At 38.1% G+C, this 25,857-nt stretch overlaps 1 protein-coding gene and 1 long non-coding RNA gene across 3 annotated transcripts in view; one reads left to right on the top strand and one right to left on the bottom strand.

The window, feature by feature from the left end:
- Gpcpd1 (glycerophosphocholine phosphodiesterase 1) overlaps positions 1-25,644 on the bottom strand; it is a 50,853-nt gene extending 25,209 nt beyond the window's left edge. The window contains exons 1-6 of one of the 2 annotated variants that reach the window (XM_048348834.1): positions 25,459-25,644; positions 18,109-18,184; positions 14,929-15,025; positions 10,006-10,090; positions 3,216-3,291; positions 966-1,007 (exon numbers count right to left, since the gene is read on the bottom strand). In XM_048348834.1, coding sequence (XP_048204791.1) covers positions 966-1,007; positions 3,216-3,291; positions 10,006-10,090; positions 14,929-15,025; positions 18,109-18,157 — 349 coding nt within the window. In that variant the 5' untranslated portion in view covers positions 18,158-18,184; positions 25,459-25,644. The remainder of the gene's footprint in view (positions 1-965; positions 1,008-3,215; positions 3,292-10,005; positions 10,091-14,928; positions 15,026-18,108; positions 18,185-25,458) is intronic. The other variant, XM_048348835.1, reaches the window with a different exon arrangement.
- On the top strand, positions 9,957-15,028 carry LOC125353284. The gene is made up of 3 exons (XR_007211304.1): positions 9,957-10,092; positions 11,061-11,065; positions 14,936-15,028. It is a non-coding gene; the product is annotated as an uncharacterized LOC125353284 (long non-coding RNA).
- Positions 25,645-25,857: the final 213 nt, after the last annotated feature.

Here is a 25,857-nt window from a genome sequence, read left to right as displayed (position 1 = left end):
ATCATTCAATGAAGAAAAAAAAAGCAGACAAATTTTATGCAATATTCTAAACATATTTTGGATTTCTACTAATAAGCTTTGGGGGAGGTCTTCTATTTGTTTTGGTGTCTATCAGTACTGAGGTTTAAACTTGGGGCTTTGAGTTCTCACTCAGCTTTTTTGCACACAGCTGGCACTTTACCACTAAAGCCACACCTCCAGTTCCCACTTTTTACAGTTAATTGGAGATAAAAGTCTTTCAGATATGCCTGCCCAACCTGGCTTCACACTCTTATCCTCAGCTCTCAGCTTCCTGAAAAGTACCTAGGATAAAAGGCATGAGCCACAAATCAGTTTTTAAAGACTGCCAGAATCATTAGAACATCTGGCTATACCATAAGTACATAAACAACACAAAATGTACAATTTTAGTTTGATGGTAATGTTTCACACTTTAAAGGTTTAGAACCATTAATATCATTTTCAAAGACAAGTACAAAATACTAAGTTTATAACTTTAAGAACTCTCATACTTTTTAATATTTTTGCTTATTTATGGGGAACAATACCAAAACTCAACATATGTACTAATTTAGTCCAGATAATTAGCATTTCTACCTCATCAAAAAAGCATAGTACTGAGTTGGGTTACCAGTGGCTCATGCTTGTAATCCTAGCTACTCAAGAGGCTAAAATCAAAGAATCACAGTTCAAAGCCAGCCTGGGTAGGAAAGTCAATGAGACTCTTATCTCCAGTTAATCACCAAAAAGTCAGAAGTGAAGCTGTAGTAGCTCCAGTGATAGAGTGTTAGTTTTGAACAAAAGAGCTGAGGGGTTACACCCAAATCTTGAGTTCAAACCTCAGTATTGGCACAAAAAGAAAAGAAAACTACTTTTGAATTATATAGAATTATAACATACCCAAGCATCAAAAGATTAAAATTTTAAAGCATTAAGAACTACTTTTTCAAAACAGTGTTACTTACTGTGAATTCCAAATTGTCCATCATCAATAATAATTTCGCTTTCTAGAATTCAAGGAAAATAGAAACTCTAGTTAACACTCATGAGGCATAAAGAATAAACAATTGAGAAACTACCTACTTTAAGGACTGTTCAGACATTCAATCTATGATTTTAAGCAGCTTAAGTGAATAAGCATATTTATTGTAGCCCTCACTAAAGAACTCCCTTTTAAAGAAGCTAGCAAGCAGTGCAGTTCTTATGATTTGGGGTGACTTTTCATTGTATAAGGAAGAGAAAGAGAACTCCTCAGAGACATACTCTTGAGGCACTGAGAGGGACCATGTCTTACACCCACCAATGTCAGAGACTAACAAGCTGCAGGGCAATGGTAACTCCATGCAAAGCTCTTGGCACAATTAAAATGCTTATTCTTTTGTAGTGTAATCCTGAACTTATCTAACATGTGATTGTCCTCACCCTCAACTATTCTTTAAAGCTGGCTAAAAGCTTTACAAACGAGATAAACTTACCTGTACATACAGAGCTGTGAGGACCTAGCAATCAAAGAATAAGTGCTACCATATTCCCTTCTAACAGTTCAATTAAATGAGAAAAGCTGCAAAGCCCCATCTCTAAGTAATATACTAATTAGCTTTTCTTCTACTACTCTTCTCAGCTTAGTTTTAAACAAGACTGAAATGTCAAGATGTTTTCATAGTTCCTAATAAAGACTCTCTGGGATGGATTATATAAGCCTTTAAGTTTAACAGTTGCATTTCCAAAAATTATAAAATAAATTTCTTTCTAAAGGAACAGAAATAAAATAATTCAAATTCTCACAATACAAGAATATGTTTAACTACAATATGCTTTACATTATCATTTCTTTTTAAAAAATGTTCAATACCTATTAAGTTCCAACCTCAGTATGGGACTATTATAATCCTAAGAACACTCCCATAAAATTCTATGTATAATATAAAAATGAATTAAAACATATACAAAGAAAATCCAATAGAAGGTGGAATGAGACATTTGTTTCAATAAAATGTGTCCTTGATACAGAGAAAAGCAGAAACTTCTACTGTTTCTAATCTAAGCTACTAACTAGTCAAGTCAGTTATTATCTTCAAATTTTAACTTGACCTAAGAACTAAAATATGTATTTTTCAGCAATGAGTCAATTTACAGATGAATACACATGGGGATTTAATGCATATAAATAAACTAAAAATTCAATTTTCAATCTGGAAAGGGAAATTCAAAAATATGACTGGGCACCAGTGGCTCATGCTTGTAATCCTAGCTACTCAGGAATCTGAGATATGAGGGTTATAGTTCAAAGCCAGCCCAGGCAGGAAAGTCCATGGAACTCTTTCTTCAATTAACCACCAAAAACCCAGAAGTGGAGGTAGAGCACTACTAACTTTGAGCCAAAAAGCTCAGGGCAGCACCCAAACCCTGCATTCAAGCCCCAGGACCAACATACACACACACACTAAGAAAAAAAAAAAAAAAGAAATTAAAGGGAAATTGCCATTTTTAGACACAAGAAAACTAAAAAAAATTTTTTTGAATGTAGAAGTGGAGATGTGGCTCAAGTGGTTGAGCACTACTCCTGAGTGAAAAAGCTGAAGGACAGCTCCAAGACCCTGAGTTTAAGCCCTAGTATTGGCACCAAAAACAAAACAAAAAAAAGTGAATTACAGCTAGCCAGGAAGGAATTAAATGAACTAAGAAGAATGTCAAATACAACAAGGAAATTTAAATGTGTTCATTAAAATTTAAGTTTACTAGTGTTGAAATAAAAACAGTACTTATAACCTGACTTAGGGAAATAAGACCTCTTTGAACAACTACTTAATTAAAAAAAATAAGATAATTTACTCTATTACTACCCAAAGAGTTTTAGTTTAGGATTATGTCCTCAAATGTTCTCTACAATCAAAGCCGTGAATGCTCAGTCAAGAAGAATGTTATCTTATAATTTTTCTAACTACATCCACTGAAAAAATGAGTATTTCATAGTAAATTAATCTAATCCCCAAAATAAAAATAAGCAAGCATTTCTAATAAGGTTTATAAAGAAAGGCAATTAAGAACTGTTTAGCTTTGAAAGTAAGATCCACGAAATGCAAGTGAAATTTGTAGTATTGGCAATGCATTGCCTTTAAACTTTAGAATAAAAATTTACTCAATCCCACTAAGCCACTGAGCAGCATTAGTAACTTTACGCATATGCCTCAAACAGATGCAGTTAATGCCCATACCTAAAGGGGTTATTGATCGTGGTTGTAGATGAGTCTCCCACTTGTGAACTATGACTTGACATGGACCACCGATAGTCTGCAATTTAAAAGTTAAACGTCTGCAATAATTTCTTGTATCTTATTTTCTACCCATGACTCCATAAGATCTTTGTAGCCTAAGTCTTATACTAAATAGTAGACCAAGAGATTCGACTTGCTAATTATTGGTATTATATGCCCCAAATCAGAAATGTACCCAAGTCATAAAATATGATGGAATGCTGGAAGAAAATGTGAGTCAATAATTGAAAAATGAGATGAGCTGGCACACAAAAACTCTTAAAACTCAAATCTACCTACAATACTTAGTTTTTTCAGAGAAATGAGAGCATGAACGTATTCTGGCTTGTCAGCAGTCAAAGGGGTATGACTAGGTGAAGTATACATCCACTCTTTTTAAGAAAGTCTGCCCATGCTTAGAAAAAGCCTAACAAATCTATAGTATTAGGAACAGCAGAAGGAAGTACTTTAAGATCAATGTCATAAATTACTTCAGAAATTAAAAGGTATTATAAAGTTCTTTATTTAAGAATACTAAGGGGAAAATAAGGATAACATCAGACTTCTGCTATAGGAAGGTTTTGAAGAGCACAGGAAATCCTAAAAGAAAGAACATCTGGACAGCTAAATCTGAAGATCAAGTTATAATTTTTAAAAAAAGGAATATTCACTGCAAATCTTAGGCCTTTCAGTATATAAATTCATACCGTGTGATATTTCCTAATGTCACCTTTTGTTATCAAGTTTCCTTACTAAAAATAAAAAAAGTTATAGATATTGCTGATAACATAATTTTAAAACAAGAATTAACTGGACTACCTACCATAATTCTCTATATCTAACAGATTGAAGTCTAAAGGTGTTCTACTTTTACTTTGATTAAGGAAATTTGGCCAATTGAAATTATGCCAAAGCCAAGTCCTTAAATACATAGTTTAAGATATATTTTTAAATTGCAACCTTACAAGGTATTATACTTTTTCTTCTTTACATGTTCTCTGGAGAATTTTAATACAGCGAAACACAAAGAAAAAATGTATACACACCCAAATATCCTGAAATATTTAAGCTGTGTAGCTACAGCACATCTTTAGATGGCATCCAATACTCTCACATATATTTTTGGATTTTAATATTAATTTCATATGTATACTAGATGGTAACAAGTATATAACAAATTAGCCACCTGAAGCAAAATGCAATTCTATCACAACTTGTTTAAATTTTCTTCAAAATGTCAAAGCTTTCTGATGTTAAGTATAATAGCATTAATAATCATTCAAATAATTTATTCTGCCATACTAAGTGAAACATCATTTTTCTTTAGCTGAATACCTCCTTGTCTAGGGTTCACTTATAAATTGATTAGAGTAGGTTAATTAAAAAAAGTAACGTCAAATTTCTCATCTTAAATTATGATATTACCACCACCTTAAAAGCAGAGAGCATACATTTAATCTGATTTGCTAGATATTTTTTATTTCTTCTCTGACATCTTTTAAAAATCTGTTTATCAACAGCTGATTTTCTAATCTTCAAAACCGAAAGTATAATGTTTCTTAGCAACACACAGTCAAAATGAACCTATGCCCTTTTCTTACCCCTTACAACTCTCAGTCAACTCTGAACCCAACACTCTTCTCCAGAAAGATTTGTAAAAAGTACTAAGTAAAAGTGAATTGATGAAGGACCATGAACAGAAAATACTGACAGAGATTTTCAAAAAGTAGATGGACAGAAGAAGAGGATTTGGCTTTGTTTTAATTCAAGTATCAGGGAAACTTTATCAAGAATTCACTGTACCAGGACTGGGAATGTGGTTGCCTTTCTCCTCTTAACAGGAAAAAAAAGTTGAGCTAGGTGGTGTGTGCCTGTCCTCATAGCTATGGCAGAACACCTATGTGAGTGAAATGCCGTCTAGGCTAGCCTTGGCAAAAGTGTGACCCAGGGGCTGGGGATGTGGCTTAGTGGGAGAGTGCTTGCCTAGCATACACAAAGCCCTGGATTCGATTCCTCAGCACCACATAAACAGAAAAGACCAGCAGTGGCACTGTTCCTCAAGAGGTAGAGTGCTAGCCTTGAGCAAAAAGAAGCCAGGGACAGTGCTCAGGCCTTGAGTCCAAGAGCCCAGGACTTGTAAAATAAAATAAAATAAAAATAAATATTTTTTAAAAAAAAGAATTCACTGTACGATCTATTACATAAGAATAGTCATATTTGGTATAAGCATATTAATTATTTCAACATCTCCACTCTCATATTTTTTAGTAACAAACCTACCTACATTGCGAGATCACCTGACCTGAACAGAGTGAGGGGCAGTCCAAAGGTCATGTCAGCAGATGACTTGTAACTGTACACTAACATTCACAAAACCACATTGGTTGTATATAGAATATAAGAAAAAAAAAAACCCTCACTCTAAAATTTTGGAATTGAAATTCCATAATTAGGACTATGACAATTTTATTAAATTTTGGAAGGCAACTTTAAAGTTTAAACTTTACTTAAGTTCTTTGAAAAAGAAATTCAGTATCTTCGTGATGACTCCTGTGTATGCACTGCCTTCTAATATGCTAACTGTAATAACGCATTACCCCAAATCTTAGAACAAGAATAATTCTATTTTGTAAGAGGATGTGACAATTTTAAGCCTTTTAGAATATTAATCTTTGGAGAAATAACAATGAACTCAAGCAATTATTCAACTAACAATACTGATAGGAGTTATTTTACAATTTAACATACATAAAATCAGATGACTGAGGCAGGTATGTTGCTAGACACCTTTAATCCTAGCATTCAGGAAGCAGAGGCAGGAGGATTTTAAGTTTGAGGCTAACCTAAGCTACATTTAGTAGCAAAACCTGTCTCATTCCACTCCTGGGGTAAAGGAAATCAGATGACTAGAAATATTTTAAATATGCAAATAAGCAAAAATTGTTTGTGAAAAAAATCTTAACTATTACTGTAATTAGTGACAACACATATGGAAATAAAAGATTGTTCAATTTGTAGACCAAGGTTTTGTTTTAACACACCAGCAACCAAAATTATCAGTAACTATTACCACTGTTTGCAGATAAACAACATTTTTTTTTTTTTTTTTTTGCCAGTCCTGGGGCTTGGCATGAGCACTGTCCCTGACTTCTTTTTTACTCAAGGCTAGCACTCTACTACGTCTTGAGCCACAGTGGCAATTTTAAAAACAAATTTCATGTAAAAGGGACTAAGGACTTTTAAAAATATGGTGCCAAGTACTATGTTTTTGTGTGTAGGTACCTGCAAGTAGGGCTTGAACTCAGGGCCTTGCATTCTGGCTTGACTTTTGGCACTCCACCACTTGAATCACACCTTTACTTCTAGCTTTTTGGTAGTTAACTGGAGGTAAAGCGTCTCACAGAACCAGACGCTGAGACTCACACCTGTAATCCTAACTACTGAGAGGGTGAGGGTAAGATATGAGAATCATGGTTCAAAGTCAGCCTGGGCAGGAAAGTCTGTGATTAACCACCAGAAAACTGGAAGCAGCGCTTTGGCTCAAAGTAGTAGAGTGCTAGTCTTGAGCAAAAAGAGCTCAAGGGCAGCGCCCCAGTCCTGAGTTCAATCATCTCAGCCAAAAACAAAAAAAGTCTCACAGACTTTTCTGCCCTAGCTGGCTTTGACACTCAATCCTCAGAACTCAGCCTCCTGAGTAGTTAGGGTTAGAGACATGAAACACCAGCACCTAGCACCCACCAAAGCATTTTTCCTATATGACCAAGAAAAAAAAAATCACCTAGTCATGAATCAAAATAAAGGATATTCGGTGGATATATATCTCTAAGGTTTAAATTTCAAATTAACAATTGAGATTATTTAGCATCCAGAAAAACTTCACTACAGTAAGAAATTATTCTTCAAAATGAACCTAGGCTATTTTGAAAATGAACAATTATCTGCCTCTAACAGATGATTTACTCTTTTGTTAAAGGATTTATAGAAAAACAAAGAGATATTATGCTCAAAATAAAAATTTGAAGTGAATCTAATTATGAATGAATGTTAACACCATGAATAAATCAGATATAATAGTGAAAAATTAAAGGTCTATTTTCACAAAAATCAAGACAATTTTCAAAAGATCTAATTAAAAATTGCCTGACATTTCACTGTGAAAAACATTTCTACTTCCAGTCATAAAGTGGACATTATTTAAAAAGTAAAAATGATTCAAAAAGAGTTAAAATAATTCCAAAAAGTATTTTTGATGAAAATGTGATATTAATAGCCTTGGACTATATTGTAGACTAATTCTAATATTTTTATTCCAACAGTATATACTACCTTATTTTTTGCTATGTTTAAATAAGGTAATAGATTGTTTTGTCTCCTGTTAGGAAACTTGCTATTATTGCTGCTGTTGCTGTTGTGTTGTTCTGACAGTCTTGCTAAGTAGTCCAGGCTAGCCTTGAGCTAATAATCCTCTTGTCTCAGCCTCCTCAGTGCTAGGATTTAAAGTGTGCATCATCTGCCTTTCCCTTCCAGTGCTTTCCCCTCCACACCCCCACACCTCTAACAACAGTGAAGATCAAACCAGGACTGTGTACATCCTTGGCAAGTACTCTGCCCACCCTCAAGCTATATCTTCAACTCTAAAATTATTTTGAAATTCAGTGTATTGCTAATGCTTTACTCTAATTTCACAAAGAGAACAGAGTTATTACCTAGCAAACATAAGCCTAAAAATTCAATCTTCTGTACCACTCCCAAACAAATAAAAAACCATGAGGAAAAACTGAGAGAAAGGATTTCAGGATTAAATAAAAAGAATATGCCAGAAAAAGCAAAATGGTGGGAGAGAAAATATAAATGGTAAAATGTCATTTACTCATAATAAAATTTTAGTAATGAAAGAGACCTAATATAGTGTAAATTCTTTATTTTATAAATGAAGAAACTGAAATCTAATGATCATGTGACTTTCTAAAATATAATCACAAGATATTTAGCAAAGGTTTCTACAACTCCTGCTTAGGCTACCTCCTAAAACCTTCAAACTAGTAAAATGCTTACCTCCTGTTACAGGTTTTTAACGCCTTTGGTCATTACTTTGCTTCTCTATCATCCTAAAGTACTCCATGAATTTATATCATTTTGTAATTTAAGATTCTTTGTACATTATTTCTATCAGTTGACAATGCATAATTGAAACAAAGTTTCATATTGTACCTAATAAAATATTTCATTTTAAAAAAGGGCCACCAATTTTTAGATGAAAAGTGTCACTTTAAGCTGGTATGTAGAAAACTCTAGCCATATGCATGAGCTTTTTAGCTATTTACTCTATTCCATGGAAAACATACTTACCGTAGCAGCCCCTGCATCACACGGTACACGTGTACACGATACAGAGCAAGCACCTACTTGAAGAAACACACTCACCAACACATACTGTAAACTTTTGCAAGTATTACAAGGGGAAAAACTTGTTTTTTACTACTAGGTAGAGTTCTTGCCAATTTTTCCAAAAGGCATTTTGGACTGATTTGCTGTTTTTTGTTACATTTTCAATGAAGAGGAAAAGTACTATAGAGTTGGCTTAATTTGACCTATGTTGACAATAGTCTTACTTAACTGTGCTGAAAGGACCGTCATTTTTCTTGCCCACATTCCCCTTTCCAAGTAAGATTTGGTGGATTTTCCATGGTACAAAGTTTCATAAACCAGAATTCTCAATCTTTCAGTGCCATATGACCAATGTATGTATCTACACATGATGCTTCAGTTTACACTAAACTTTAACAAGATGCCCCTGTGCCAAATAATAATAGGTGCTATTTTCTTAGGTTGTTAAAGCAAGACTACTGTCAAGATAAGCCAACACAATGATCGACCATAATGTAATTTAAGTTCATTTACTGAGTTTTTATAAATATTCTTGAATAAAAAAAGTAATAGGTGCAAAAGACAGCTGAAGTAGGTTTGTCAGGGTTTTTTTTTTTCTTTTTTAATGGTGGCTAAGGGAAGGAGGTAACTAAAAGTGGCTGCTTGCATTTTTCACAAATAACAAAAGTATTCTAGGACACCCAAGGGAAATACACTTTTTACAAAGATCTAATGCAAATTTTCATTTCCTAAGTCTCTGCCTAAATCTTTGATCATATGCAGCCCGAGTGTGCCAAATGGAAAAATCTGAAGGAAAAGAACCCATTCAGCATATAAATTATCTGTAGATTACGAGGAAAAATCAACTTTTTTTCCTTTGCCAAAAAGGAAAACAATCCCAAAATAGTAAGTTGCTGTGAACAGGTAGATTGAGAATAAATATTCCAAAAGCCTTCAGAAAAGATCCTGGCCAACCAAAACCATTTCTGAAAAACTCTAAGAGGAATCACTTCATTAGTTCATTTGTGATAGGAATTAAACAGTAGTCACTAAATTCTTGGCTTCTACAAAATTAATTTTAAAAATACTCACTTAAAGCTGGATATAGACTTATAATGAACTTACACCACATAGGATTAAAAACCAATTTTGTGTTTTAAAACATACTGCAGAACATACTTACTATTAGTCTTTAGAAAACTTCATGGCAGATACATTTTTGCCTCTGAAGCATCTACTTACTTGGTTTTGTTACTAAAATGTTATTGAGAGTTCTTTTCCTTACTTCACCAAAAGACACTCATTTAATTTTAACGTTTTCAAATTTAAGCTGGTTGCTTTTGAAAGTACTAAACAAAGTGGAAACTAGATAAAGACAACATACCTTTGGTTCTAAAAAGCACCCTTTGAAGTAGCGGTACTGAACTGATACTCCTCTATTGAGTTCAACGGATGTTTTCCATAACATGCTGTTAGGGAGGAAAAGCCAAAAGCAATAGCATCAACATAAAACTAAAGTGTATAAAGACTTCATAATTCATAACTTTCCAAGTAAGGTCTGTGACCAATACTACTCATATTTTCCTATCTATCATAATGTTACTTCAGGCTTATTCTACAATAGGCAGTAAAAACAAGGTTAAGGGGCTGGGAATATGGCCTAGTGGTATAGTGCTTGCCTTGTATACATGAAGCCCTGGGTTCAATTCCTCAGCACCACATCTCTGGAAAAGGCCAGAAGTGGCGCTGTGGCTCAAGTGGTAGAGTGCTAGCCTGGAGCAAAAAGAAGCCGGAGACAGTGCTCAGGCCCTGAGTTCAAGCCCCAGGACTGGCAAAACAAAAAAACAAACAACAAAAAAAAGGTTAAATATTGCAGGAGAGTCCCACATTCAACATGCTCTCTCCATGTGGGCAGACAAAGAAACATGACACATTTCAAGTTTTGGAAAAGGGGTTGGAGCACAGGCCTGAGTGAGAAGGAACTGTGTGAGCTGAGACCTAAATGATGAAGAGGAACCAGCTACACATAGAGCCACAAAAAGCAATCCATCTAGTGCAAAGGTCAGAATCTTCCCCTGACTTCCCACCCTGCTAGGAAGTTACATGGTTACTAAAAGGCTTTTGGGAACAAGGCCTCTAGGTCACAAGTAAGGAGTAAACACTGAGGGCAAGTTACACTCTGATGCCTCTATTCTTTAACTGTGTTGCTCAGATGCTGGCTAACTTCCCAGCCAGCTAATCAGTACTGTAACTTGTTTCAATTAAATGTCTTCTCTGACATAAAGTAACTATGCTATTCTAATAGAAACTAAAGCTTTGGCTCAACACCTTGAGTCAGGGTGAAAAAAAATGCACTAAAATCATGCTTTTAATTGATTTTTAGTTTCAAAAGATAGGACAATGATATTCAAACTGTGGTCCTGAGATCACCAGTATCAGATCCAGTTTGTTGAAAATGCAGGTTCTCCAACGGGTGAACAAATGCAGCAGTGGTACTCACTAGATACTATGTTGAAGACAAACTATACAGCTTGTGGGGGGAGGCAGCAGGGAAGAACTAGCAGAGAGTGTGGGGTGGGGTGACACTGTCCAAAAAGAAAGGGACTCATTACTTATGTAACTGTAACCCCTTTGTATATCACCTTTAAAATAACAATTTAAGAAATCTTTAAAGAGAGAGAGAGAAAATGTAGATTCTCAGGAACCACCTAGCCCTACTGATTTAGAAACTCTGAAGGTTTCTGGCACTGGTGGCTCACACCTGTAATCCTAGCTACTCAGGAGGCTGAGATCTGAGGGTTGTGGGTTCGAAGTCAGCCCAGGCAAGAAAGTTATCTCCAATAAACCAATAAACTACTCAGAAAAAGCCAGAAGTGGCACTGTGGTTCAAGTGGTAGAGCACTAGCCTTGAGAAAAAGCAGGTCAGAGATAGTGCCCATTCCCTGAGTTCAAACCCCACAACCAAAGGGGAAAAAAGGGAAGGAAAAAAAGAGAAAGAAAGAAACTCTGGTGGGTATAGGCTCAAGTTGTGCAAATTTAAACAAGCCTCTTGTGGACTGATGAGCACTTAAGTTTAAGAGTCACAGACACAGACCATTACCTAATCATTACTTCAGCATGAGTAGTTCAGCAAATAACCAGAAGCTCCAAATACTTTTTTATGGTACCAGATGGTTAACTCCACTTCCTACTTAACTCCACTAAAATATGTTCACTCTGATTCAATCCTGGATCCTAAAAAGTATCTACAACTAGCTTCAGCCATGATGGTAGCTTCACTAATCAGATGAACCTGTCAATATTAACATATATACATTCCAAGGTCTACCCTGAGAGATTGTTTTCATGGGCCTCAAGTGGTACCCAGTTATATATAATTCACTAGAATTTCACAGCTTGTAAACATGTGTATGGTTGGTTGCAAATCACTGATAGATGTCAAGGACAGCAAATACCTAGGACATGTGTATTTTTCTCTGATAAGCCACAGAATCACTTTTCAACATAGGACTCCAGACTCATTTCTGCTAAAAATAGTAGAAAGTTGGTAAATAAGAATTCTAGTACCATATAATCCACAAAGTCAGCCAGAGTATACAAAACTAAAATTAAAGGTGCACAGAATTAGTGCTAAGCTTTGGAAAATATGCTAGGGCAGCTCTCTCATTCACTAAAGCAGAATCTAGGCATATGGGATTTTTGTTGGTAATTTGTCTATTTTTTATTGTATTAAGGACTGGAACCAGGGCTTCACACTTGCTAGGGAAAAATGCTCTGCCACTTGAGCCATGTCCCCAGTATTTTTTCAAAGTTCAAAAGTGCTCCCCTTGTTAAGAATCACAAAAGGAAGAGGTGAAAAATGCAAAGAATTAAGTCATTATACCCAACCTCTCTAAGAAAGACTAGCAAAGTTAAAGCTATACAAGCAGACCCATATCCTCAAACGACCCATATCCTCAGCCTTGTTAGGAAACAATACTACAAACCTTCCACCTACAAGCAAAAAAAAATTCCAATGGCTCTAGCTACCACATGGAGAGCTGGGGTAGGGGGCTGAGAAAGACTTTGAACAAGACAAGTTCAGAGGACTTTGTGTTAGAATATGTGAAATCTCAAACACAATTCTAAAACACACAGGATGTTGCTTACAAGCAAACTTTCTCTTGATGAGTACTTCCTTTCTCCATGTGAAGTACTGTTTATCTATAATATATGTATCGATTCTATTTCAGTATATGTCAGGAGGCTAAGAATAATGGTTTAGAGCCAGCCTAGGCAACAAATCTAGGACTAATTACCCCGCAAAAAAAAAGCCAAAACTGGAGGCACATCTCAAGTGGTTAAGCACGAGCTGTGAGTACAAGGCTCTGAGTTCATCCCCAGGGAAGCTGAAGACTAGCAAAGTGAGAGCACCCTATTGTCAAGGTGTCTCACCACTCAGAGGTAAAAAAACGTGTGTTTTCTTTCCTTTAGCTGACATTATGACATGGATTCACATTCCTGTTGTTTTCCTTGGCACTGCTATCAGTACTTCTCAAACTATCTGCTATGAAAGACTGGGTTCATGGCTCGGTTGCTCTACCCATGACATCTGGCAACCAATAATTCTGGTCTACATATGCAATAAAGTTGGACAACAATGACATATGTGGATGTTCTGACAATGTCAAATTGCTATCACTGACTTACAGGTTTTTGGAGGAATAACACTGGCCCACAAGCCACAATTTTAGAAGCATGCCTCTACAGGAAAATTTCATTTGAAATCACCTAAGCTGGAAGGGGCACCTAAACCACTGAAGCCTTCCATTGTTTAGGGAAGCCATATGTAGGATAGGAAGCACTATACTTAGGACAATCACTCCCAGATATATTTGTAATTGGTTAAGTGCTACCTTTGTTGGCATTTACTAATTCTATCCTAACCTTTTCAATTGTAGATGAAGTAAGTGAGTCATTAGATCTGCCCCAGATTACAGGTAAATGTACACTGGTGACTAACACCAAGCTATTCCCTTTCCTAGTCCACAGCAACTGTACTAAGTTTACCACTGAACTTAGTGCTGACAGTGAATGCATTTCCTGAAGTTAGCTATGTGTGAGTATGTATTCTACTCTCTACATACATTTCAAGAAAATATCATAGATGAAATTTTTTTCCCAAAAATATTTACTGATAGCCAGGGATATAGCTCACTTGTGGAGTAGATGTTTAATCAGCATGCATGAGACCCTTGGCTCCATCCTCAGAAACAACTAAGAAATATAAGAATAAATGAAGAACAAATGGGTGCCCATGGCTCCTGCCTATAATCCTACTTATTCAAGAGGCTAAGATCTGAGGATTGCAGTTCAAAGCCAGCCTGGGCAGGCAAAGTCCATGAGACTCTTAATTCAAATTAACTTCCAGGTGCTGTGGCTCAAAGTAGTACAGCTCTAGCCTTGAGCTGAAGAGCTCAGGGACAGTGCCCAGGCCCAGAGTTCAAGCCCCATGGCCGACCAGAAAAAAACCCCACAAAAAAGGATTCTAAAAAAAGAACAAAAAAGGATTCTGAAAGACAACATACACATTTTGTTCTAAGTATGAAAATGATATGTACTGCAGATCAAAAAAAGGAAAAAAGGTTTTAGCATTTGAGAAGTGGAGAGAATGAGGAACAGAAGAATTTCTTTCACACACTTTGGTAAAAATTAAAGTAGGGCTGGACATGTGGCTCAAATGGTAAAGCATTGAGATTCTGAGAAAAATAAATAAAAATTAAACTAAAATACAGCAGTGGCACTCAGTAGACTCAATACTGAAAATGAGCTATACAACTTGTGAGGGGAATGGGAGGGAAAAACTGGGAGAGGGTAAGAGAAGGGGTGACATTGTTCAAAAGGAAATATACTCATTATCTGACTTATGCAACTGTAAACCCCCATACATCACCTTTATAAGGACAAAATAAAATTTTTTAAAGTAATACTAATTATAGCTGGGCACCAGTGGCTCATGCCTATAATCCAAGCTACTCAGGAAGCTGAGATCTGAGGATCTCAGTTCAAAGCCAGCCCAGGCAGGAAAAGTCCATGAGACTCTCATCTCCAATTAAACACCAAAAAAGCTGGAAATGGAACTCAAGTGGTAGAGCTCTAGCCTTGAGCAGAAAAGCGCAAGTGTCTAGAGGCCCTGAATTTAAGCCCCAAGAGCAGCACAAAACAAACAAGAATAATTATATACTATACCTTGGCAGTCCCTAAGTTGGGAACAAAAATGTCAAAAATTACTCCAAAATTTTACTCCATAAGCCACTTCTGTGCTTACCTTTCAGCTGTCTCATCTTCTGGAAGAAGAGTCACTGCATTTTGAGGATTCCAGTTTCCCAAGGCATCACAGCTTCCACATATGGCAAAAACTTCTCCTAAAGAAACAGCCTAATCAGTTGTTTCCTACTCACATTTAGTTTCAGAAAGCAATGAAAGAGCAGTCAGTTGCAATAGTTCAACTGGCTTTGAAATCTCATTGAACCAAGAGGGAAAGAGCTTGCTGGCGATCTGGGGTTGACCCAGGGATCACACTAGCACTTGCCTAGTAACTTGACTGACCTCATCAAAGTCAAAGTCAGAAGGAGGAAGGCCAGATGTCAACTTTTTTTCTTCATTTCTTCAACTACCTATTGAGCACTCAGGAAACAAAGTGATCAAGCCACAGTCTCTTCAAGGCAATTTTCAATGTAAAGCAGCAATCATTAAATGCATGAAAGCATTCAAGAAAAATACAACCAATATTTTTCAAGAACTCAAATAGTGTATATAAAACTAAAGATCAGTAACATTATCATTAGGATAGAAACAATGTAATTTATCTTATTTTAGTTTGTACTGATCCTAATTTGAACTCAGGGTCTGGGAGCTGTCCCTGAGCCTTTTTTTTTTTTTTGCCAGTCCTGGGGCTTGAACTCTGGGCCTGAGCACTGTTCCTGGCTTCATTTTGCTCAAGGCTAGCACTCTACCACTTGAATCACTTCTGGCTTTTTCTATATATGCAGTGCTGAAGAATTGAACCCAGGGCTTCATGTATATGAGGCAAGCACTCTACCACTAGGCCATATTCCCAGCAGGAGTTAAGCCTTTTTACTCAAAGCTAGCACTCTACCACTTAAGCCACAGAGTCCCTTCCAGGTTCTTGGTGGTTAATTGGAGATAAGAGTTTCATGGATACTCTTTCCTGGGATGGCTTTGAACATCTACTTTCACATCTCAGCTTGCTCAGTAGCTAGGTTTATAGGTGCAAGTCACCAGTGCCCAGCTAACAATGAAATTTATATACCCTAAAACAAAGAACTCATGAGAAACCTAGCACTCCTTACTAAAATAATGTCTTACCATTCCACCTGAACATTTTCACCAATAAAACCACCTTTACTTGCTAAATTTTGTGTACTTTGAAGGTCTTGACACATATCACCACATTCTGAATTGATATAATTAAAACTCACAAAGTACATGACAACAAATTGAATGTAAATTCTAATTTGGCTCAAGATAAATTCCTACTTTTTGCTCAGAAAATATCCCAAATGGACAGACAGGATGAAACTTGCATCAGAAGTATACTTTCCTACTAGTGTGTGTCTGCACTTGAGCAATGTCCTAGTAAATGGCACTCTTCTTGCTGATTCCCTATGAACAGGGCTTCTGAAAAAGGAATCTTTTTACTGGAACAGACCTGTCTTTAATTACCCTTAATTTATAAGATTAAAAGGACTTGAAGGCTAACTAAAGAACACATTCTGGTCCCTAAGAATGAGTATCTCCCTCATAAAGATGACCCTTTTGTGGCTGATTAATTCTGAGTTCAGTCCATTTTCCTACTGTGTACAAATCTTTCTAGCTTAAACTGCTTGTCTAAATTCCCTTAATGGTACAATACAGTACTTTAGAAGACACCACACACTGCCAGAGGTAAGGGCATGCATGGCCTGCAAGAAGCAATAAATACAACAGCTGACTAGCAATTTTCCATCTTTAGGATTCTGAGTAGAAGAATGTACCAATCTATTTTGGTCAAGAATGTGAGCTTGGCAAAAAAAAAAAAAACATGTGAACTTGGACAGACAGGGACACAGACACACAGAATCTTCCTGTATCCCTTTAGCCAGTTGCTTTAATGAGGAGCCAGGCATGGTGGCACACATGTGTAATCACATCACAATGGAAGCTGAGGCAAGTGGTTACAAGTTCAAGGCCAGCCTGGGCTATATAATTAAGGTGGTGATATAGTCACCACCTCTAACCCCTCCCCCTGCAAAAATCAAAACAAACAAAAACTTCTGTGATGCTCACTAGAACAAAGATATTAGGTAGAAAATGAGGCATTGATTCTTTTATTCATTCTTTGAAAATGTTTACCACATTCCTTGCCTGTGTCTATCACTGTGCCAGGCATATGAATTTAGCATACGCAAGATATGGTGCTGAGCTGGGTATCTGTAATCCTAGATACTTAGGTGGCCGAGATCTCTGCTTTCATAAAATTCTGTCCACATACTAAATTATTCAAGAAATCCTATAAAATCTCTAGAAGATGTTAGAAAATAAATTAAAACCCCAAGAGTTTCAGAGACCCTTACCTTGCAGAGTGTGAGAGTTAGGGAAGAGAGTGGGCACAGATCTAAGCAGAGTAAAACAGAATTTGAGAAGCTGCTCAGAAGAAAAGAAAGAAGGAAGGAAGGAAGGAAGGAAGGAAGGAAGGAAGGAAGGAAGGAAGGAAGGAAGGAAGGAAGGAAGGAAGGAAGGAAGGAAGGAAGGAAGGAGAAACAAATGTGGCCCACTATAGCAGAGTTTATTTTACAAGGTGACACATAATCTAGGTGTAGTCATCTTAATGTTATATTACATTGAAATTATTTCATAGTGCTTCATAAGATAACCCAAAATGCTGCGAGACTGAAAAAAAAAATCACAAGTAGTGAACAGTTATATTAGCTAAATATTTCACCAACTACTTGAACTAACACTGTTCCCCTCATTTTTTTTCCTGGGCAAAATCTAATAGATTTATTTCAAAGCAACAGGATACTAGTAGCGATTTTCTTGCCTGTTTGCTATACTCTAAGCACATTCCTGAAAAACAAGACCTAAAGATATTCTCATCAAAAATTTAAACTTACTCCAAAATATAAAAAGTTGATACTCCAAAATATAAAAAAATGATATTGGGGCTGGAAATGTGGCCTACCAGTAGAGTTCTTGCCTAGCATGCATGAAGCCCTAGGTTCAATTCCTCAGCACCACATAAACAGAAAAAAAGCCAGAAGTGGTGCTGTGGCTCAAGTGGTAGAGTGCTAGCCTTGAGCAAAAAGAAGCCAGAGACAGTACTCAGGCCCTGACTTCAAGCCCCAGAACTGGCCAAAAAAAATTTTTTTGAAACCTTGATACTTAAAATAGCCCACATAAGAAAAATACATAATTTAAAATCTTTTAAAGTAAAGCTTTACAATACCTGGTAAAAGAGTTCCTCTTATTTCAAAGGTAACCTGAGAAGGTGTCATTCTGATGGATTTACTTTAGGATTCTTGCTAGGAAGAAAGACAAAAACTTGTCATTCATAGGACATGAAAATACTAACATTAGATAGTTACAATCAAGAACAAAGTGAAATGCAAGCATGGTATTCAGGAGACACTATATGGAAAATGAACTATGAAACCTGTGGGCAGGAACAGGAGGGGGAAAGTAGGTGTAAGGGAAGGGAAGGGTGACATTGTCCAAAAAGAAATAAACTCATTACCAGACTTACTTAACTGTAACCTCTCTGTATATTACCTTTATAATAATTTTTTTTAAACTTTGAAGAGGGAAAATGATTTAAAAAGTAGTAAACAGAATTAGAGAAACTGCTCAAAAGAAGAAAGAAGGAATGGGAAAGAAACTTAAATTTGATCCACCATGGCCAGAGTTTATTATACAAAGTGATACATAACCCAGGTACAGTTGTTTTAATGTTATACTACTCTAAAATTATTTCACAGTGCTTCAAAAGATAACCCACAAACCACAGTGAGACTGATAAGAAGAATATCACAAGGAGGGAACAGTTATATTAGCCAAATATTCCAGCAACTTCATAAGCTAGCACAGTTTCCCTAATTCTTTTTCTGGGAAAAATCAAATAGACAACAATGAAAATGGGGCTGGGAATATGGCCTAGTGGCAAGAGTGCTTGCTTCCTACACATGAAGCTCTCGGTTCGATTCCCCAGCACCACATATATGGAAAACGGCCAGAAGGGGCGCTGTGGCTCAGGTGGCAGAGTGCTAGCCTTGAGCGGGAAGAAGCCAGGGACAGTGCTCAGGCCCTGAGTCCAAGCCCCAGGACTGGCAAAAAAAAAAAAAAAAAAAAAAAAAAGAAAGAAAGAAAATGACTCAACTATGAGGAAAAGATTCACTTCAGGATCCTTCTATGTAAACTGACCACATAACTGAGAGGCATACAGTAACATTTAAGGCTTTAAATTACAGACCTGTTCACTAGAAGTGTATGAACCAAAAATACTGCAAAACAGTGAAGTGTCTGGAGTTTATATTTTAAATTTTAAGGAGATAAGATTCTCTTGCCACATACTTTTCTGATAAGCACCTGTTCTGAATTCAACCTATCTTTCCTGGCCATGCTCCTGTTATGATGCAAGTAAAACAAACAACAAAAATAAACAGAAAAAAATGCTTGACTCAAGAGAAGATTTCTACTTCAATTAGCATAGTATTTTAACACAAGGAAACAATCACTGAAACAAATTAGGTATGTTTTTCAAGTTTAAGAATCTGCTTCCAGGCTAGGTGCTGGTGGCTCACACCTATAATCCTTACTACTCAGGAGGCTGAGATCTGAAGATAGAGGTTTGAAGCCTGCTCAGGCAGAAAAGTCCCCATGAGACTCATCTCCAACAAACTACTGAAAAAAGCCAGAAGTGGCGCTGTAGCTCAAGTGGTAAAGTGTTAGCCTTGAGCATCCAGGCCCTGAGTTCAAGCCCCAGGACAGGCCCCCCCCCAAAAAAAAAATCTGCTTTTAACACAGTGAAACAAACCATACACAAGACCTTCCTGCGCACGCGCGTGCACGCACACGCACACACACACACATACACACACACACCCTCTCTCTCTCTCAGATTTTTCTCTTCACAGGGCCATGATGAAAGTTCTGCACACTTCAAAGTAGAATGTTACCAAATTCTGCTGGTTTTAATTGATCTTGCAGTCATGTCATTCTTTCCAGTTATCAATTTCATTCAAACATCTGGGTATAACTACGAGTATACTATAATCCTAATTTTAGCTTCCAAATGAGAGTGTTTCTCCTTATATCATGACTTGGGAAAATTTTGGTTATTTAAAGAGATCCGAACTCCTAAGTTTTAGTTTAGACTTTACTGATTTAACTCCTTTACTGTTTTATCTATTTTCCTCTCTACCAATTTTTTTTCTTCCTGTTTTTTCAGCCAAACACATCTGTTTACCGTCCCATAAGTTAAGTAACTGAGGATTTAAAATGTAGAAATTCATCAAGATAGTTATGTCATTTAAATAAAGAACTCTACAAGAAAAAAAGAACCTCTTTGTACAACGAAAGGTAATTTTTTTTAATTAAAAAGAAAAAGAAATTTAAAAAAGGACATATGCTCCACACACTAGTATCATGAATGTCTGACACTGCTCACATGTCCTCAACATTAAGGCTCCTAAAAATATTCCAATCATGTCTTCTGCATCATGCACTTACCAGTTAAATTTTATTTGCATTTACACATAAAACAATCTCAAGTACCTTTCATAGCTATTCCTTTTTCCGTTTCTCCTTTGCTCTCTTCCCCCTTCCTGAACAAATTCATTAACTTTGCAATGGTCATTTAATAAATACTGCTACCCAACAATCATACTTCTAAGTCAAGAGAGGTAAATCTGTATTAGCAGTTCTCACTGAAGGCCATTTTGCCCACTAGAGGATAATATTTGGTAAATGTCACAGGTCATTTGTGGTTGTCACACTGGGAAGGAAGGATGCCCCCAGTATCTAGCAGGAAGCAGCCAGGAGTGCTGCCAAGTACCATGCAATGTACTGAACAGCCTTTCACAAATAATGCCCAGGTCCAAATACCAATCTGACTTAGCATCTACAAGGGGGCTTTCAAGTAGGATCAAGAATCCAAATTCAATATTAGCAATGAGCTATGTATCATCACATTTACGTCAATTATAAAATGTAATGCAGAAAGTATATTTAATCAATTAATGTATATGTCAAATATATACTAGGTATATATTTGTGCAACATCACAGTGTCATGTAAATATAGCCACCACAGTATCATGTGATACAGGGATGAAGAAACATTTAAGTCTACACTGGAGAAAACCTTGGTCGAAACAATTTCCATGATACTGTATTTGGCTTCCTGTGTCAAAGAGTAAACATGAGCTATTTAAAGTATCTACATGTCCAGTTCTCCAATTGCTAAACAATGTTCTCCATATAAAAACAGCTCTAGATTGTTGCCCCTATTTAACCTGTTGTCTGAATATGTTAATAGTTGTTTAAAATGATATCTGATATAATCTGGGTATACTATAATCCTAAGACTATAAGTGCTTTCCAATAAAATGGTTTATTGTTACACTGTGATCTTATGTTTAACCTATTTTTATCACATTAAAAAAGATACCTTAAGCTAACAAAAATACTTGAAGAGAGCCTAAACTCCAACCATCCAGCAAAATGGCTGAACAGCCAACCTCAATCTTAAACCAAAAAGTATACTTTCACCCAATGTTTACTATTACAATTCTCAACAAAGGACAGTCTCATTTACGTGATTACATAGTGGCACTAAGCTCTTTGTTATCAATTTTAAATAACTAACCAATTTAAGGGAAATCAGATGTAATTATTCCTATGTATTAAAAGCAACAGTTACAACAAAATTATCTCATTTCTACTACAAAAAAGAAATGTAAAAATGTAAAACTTTTGAGGAAAAAAGGAAACTGATTATTAAAACTGAATTTTCATCCCTAAAGTTGCTTTATCAAGTGGCTATGGTAACTTGGAAGTTTATAAACAGCTGCAGTAAATATTATCCAAAGCAAACACACAAAATCATCCCCCCAAAGTCAACAGGGCATCATCTGCTACTTGATTTGCCAAAAGTTAAACAATTTAGTTCAATTTTCACCCTTCAAAATATAATACAACACCAAATAAAAGTGTGGGGAGCTGCCTTGAAGGCAGTGCACTTGCCTGTGAACACAGCCAATATTCTGGTGCCGGACTGAAGCACAGTTTTGGCACTTAGCTACCACCAAATGCAAAACAGCAGTGAAGTGTAAAATAAATAAATAAATGTGTTCTATTATGGAACTAACTGAAAATCTGTACTTCCTCTTCTAAACAAGCAGAACCATCCTAACTTGGATGGGGATGGTCTTCTGAATACACAAAAAACAAGAGCAAGATGAAAACTGGTAGTGGTTGTTATGCACATGAGCTGATGGTATTGACAATTTAACCAATCCAGTACAACCTCAGACTGCAGACTGCACTTCCTGGCACCAGTTTTGTTTTCTTTTTTCAGCACAGATTCCCCCACCATGAGATTTTTTTTTTTTTTTTTTGCCAGTCCTGGTGCTTGGACTCAGGGCCTGAGCACTGTCCCTGGCTTCTTCCCGCTCAAGGATAGCACTCTGCCACTTGAGCCACAGCACCTCTTCTGGCCTTTTCTATATATGTGGTGCTGAGGAATCGAACCCAGGGCTTCATGTACACAAGGCAAGCACTCTTGCCAGTAGGCCATATTCCCAGCCCCACCATGAGATTTTTAAGAACAAAATACTAAGCACTCTCATTTTAATATTTTTAAAAGACCAAATTTGCAAAATGACATTGTAATTTATTTCTTTACTTTTTTTTTTTTTTGCAGTTCCCAATATCTGACAAAGTAAATGTCACTGATTCTTTTGTCAAACAAAATTTTTCCAGCACAAAACTTTACCTGCTTGGAAAACAAAAGGGAGATTTACACAAGGAAGGTACAGGAACATTTAAAAAGCTGAACAAGCGTCAAGGTATGTTTAGCCAAAGTGTGTGTTTCTAACAACAACAAAAAAAAAATGTTCAAAATTTTCAAGAAAAGAAACTGTTTTCAATTCTTGCTCATTCCTGGACCAGCAGCTTTTATCTCAACTAGCCATAAAAATATGAAATGCCTACATTGATTTCTCTTCATTTTGTTGGAGGATCATTATGATCACTCTTCTTACTTCTGTATACTTTTCTTTTTTCTTTTCTTTTTTTTTTTTGGCGGGGGGGGGGGGGCCAGTCCTGGGCCTTGGACTCAGGGCCTGAGCACTGTCCCTGGCTTCTTCCCGCTCAAGGCTAGCACTCTGCCACTTGAGCCACAGCGCCGCTTCTGGCCGTTTTTTCTGTATATGTGGTGCTGGGGAATCGAACCTAGGGCCTCGTGTATCCGAGGCAGGCACTCTTGCCACTAGGCTATAACCCCAGCCCTCTTTTTTCTTTTTTAAAAATTTAATTTAATTTTTTGGTGCCAGGGCCTGGGCACTGTCCCTGAGCTTCTTTTGGCTCAAGGGTAGTGCTCTACCACTTGAGCCACAGCTCCACTTCTGGCTTTATGGGTAGTTTAGTAGAGATAAGATTCTTACAGATTCTCCTTGCACCTGCTGGCTTGGAACTGTGATCCTTAGATCAGCCTTCTAAATAGCCAGGATTACAGGCTGTGAGCCACCTCTGTATACTTTTAAGCCAATATTTAAATCAAACCTGTAAGCAATAATGGATTTTTTTTTTTTTTTTTTTTGGCCAGTCCTGGGGCTTGGACTCAGGGCCTGAGCACTGTCCCTGGCTTCTTTTTGCTCAAGGCTAGCACTCTACCACTTGAGCCACAGCGCCACTTCTGGCCATTTTTTGTATATGTGGTGCCGGGGAATCGAACCCAGGGCCTCATGTATACGAGGCAAGCACTCTTGCCACTAGGCCATATCCCCAGCTCCAATAATGGATTTTTTTTTTAATTTAAGCATTCTGGAGATCTCATTAAGCCAAGTTCATTCCTTGATTCACTTTCTAAACAATGTAGTGATGTCTTTCCAAATATTTTCCACTTCATCTTATTCTGATATTACTTCCATATATACTTCATAAACTTTTCCTACTGAAATTATACACCAAGATTTGATTTATCAAATCTACTTTCTTACATTTTCCTCACTGAATCTTCTTTTGTGTGTGTGTTCTCCTACTCTCTAAGCCCAACTTCCCTGTAACTTTGAAGATCTAAACTTTATCTAGATTATTGGTGTCCTCCTTACTCTTCCCTGGTATTTAGAATCAGGAACAGACTAACTAGGTCCTGTGCAGCTTTATCTGTCTGCTTAATTTTGTTCACTGAACCCAAAATTCAAGTTTGGGGGGCTAGGAGGGGCGGGGAGGACTGACAGCGTCTATTTATTTCTTAGTCATATAAGAACTGTCAAGAGGGGGGAACTGTGGAAGGCATGATGATCAAGGCGCATTCATTTTATTCATAATCCGAACCGAAATCCCTCTGTACAACTACTTAAAATGGAAAAAAAAAATGTAGCAAGCAGAAAGAAGTATGAAAGGGTAGATCAAGTTGGTAAGAGCCAGATGGATGGAAATGGGGGGAGAGGGATAGAAAAGTATAAAGAAAAGAAAAACAATCTCCAGACACCAACATCCTACTCGCTACAATCAGCAACTTTTTTTTTTTTTTTTTTTTAAACAGAGCAGATTCAACGACTGCCTCAACCCTTAAAGAATTCTCTCCCCTCTTGGGACAGAACTCTTGCCCAGTTTTCTTTGCAAGCAGGCGATGCACCAGGAGAAAGCGGGGCGGAGGGGTGGGGGGGGAAGAGGGTGTCAGATGGGGACCCCCCTCCCCCAATCAACAAGGCACTCTGAGGAGCTCTGAGGAACAAACAGCTTGGGAGGGAAACGAGGTAGCAGGCTTAAATTCTCCTCCAGGGCACCGGTGATGACTGCTAGGATGGCAGGCGCTGCGGATCCTTGCGATGGCTGGAGTTAAACAAGCCAAACTCTCCACTTGCACCTATCGAATTTTACCCAGCTACTCACTGAGGCTGTTTTTGTGTGTTTTTTTCTTTTTTCTTTTCTGGCCACTATTTTTAGGTAACATCAGAAAACAAGCAAGTTGTCGGAGCGTTGTAAGTTACTGAGGACAGAGTATCAGAGGATGAGGACGGGGGTGGGGGGATGCTGTGCATGAGGGGGGACTCTGGAACTTCAGATGCATTCATATTCTTCTCTCTCTCTCTGTCTCTCTGTCTCTCTCTGTGTCTCTCTGTGTCTCTGTCTCTCTCTCTGTCTCTCTCTTTCTCTTTGTCTCAAGTATTTCGTGATGGCCCAATGGTCTCTAAATTCTGACTCCCCCTTTCCTACACACACACACACACACACACACACACACACACACACACACACACACACACACACAATCCGCCGCCCCCCCCCCCCCTCCGGGAACAAGCACCACCGGGCAGCCCAGAGGAATTGGGGATGACAGGAACAATGAAGGAGGGAAACCACGACCCGGCTCCACACACACTTCCCCGAGCGAACGGCCAGGCCCCGGCCGTGCTGAGGGGGGGAGGAACCCCGGCCGCCCGGCCTCCGCGCTCCCGGCGCCCCCCGCCCTCGTCCCCGCCCGGGGTCGCCCTGACACCTCGGCCTGCCACGTGAGTGGCCGCTGTAGCCCCGCAATGGACGACCAGGTGCCCGACCCGCTCCGCCCGCCTCACCTGCCAGATCCCCGGATCACACGGGCCGCGCTGCTCCAAGCCGCGCTGGAGAGCGAGGGCTGCGGTCTGAGAAGCCGAGCGCCGGCCGCCCGCGCCTCGCCAGCGCTCCTCCAGGCCGCCCGCAGCAGCGCCCAGCCCGGGGAACGCGCCTCCGCTCAAACCGGTTTCAGCTGCTCTAGACCAAACTGCCGGGCCACCCCGCGGGGCGGGGCCGAAGGGAGACGGGGCGGTGCCTGACGTCACGCCCGGCGCCGCCAGAGCCAATCGGAGGCCGCGTGGAGGGGGCGGGCCTTCAGCTTCTTGAAAAGGGCTTCGGACGGCGGCCGACAGTGGCCGGGCATCCCCGGGTTTCCCGCCACGGGGATCTGGAGCCTGAGGCCCTGACAGGCGTGTCACTTG

The sequence above is a fragment of the Perognathus longimembris genome, chromosome 6 (genome assembly GCF_023159225.1).
Source record: "Perognathus longimembris pacificus isolate PPM17 chromosome 6, ASM2315922v1, whole genome shotgun sequence".
NCBI lineage: Eukaryota > Metazoa > Chordata > Mammalia > Rodentia > Heteromyidae > Perognathus > Perognathus longimembris.
Note: the sequence above shows the minus strand (reverse complement) of the source record. Positions and strands in the feature narration are given on the sequence as shown.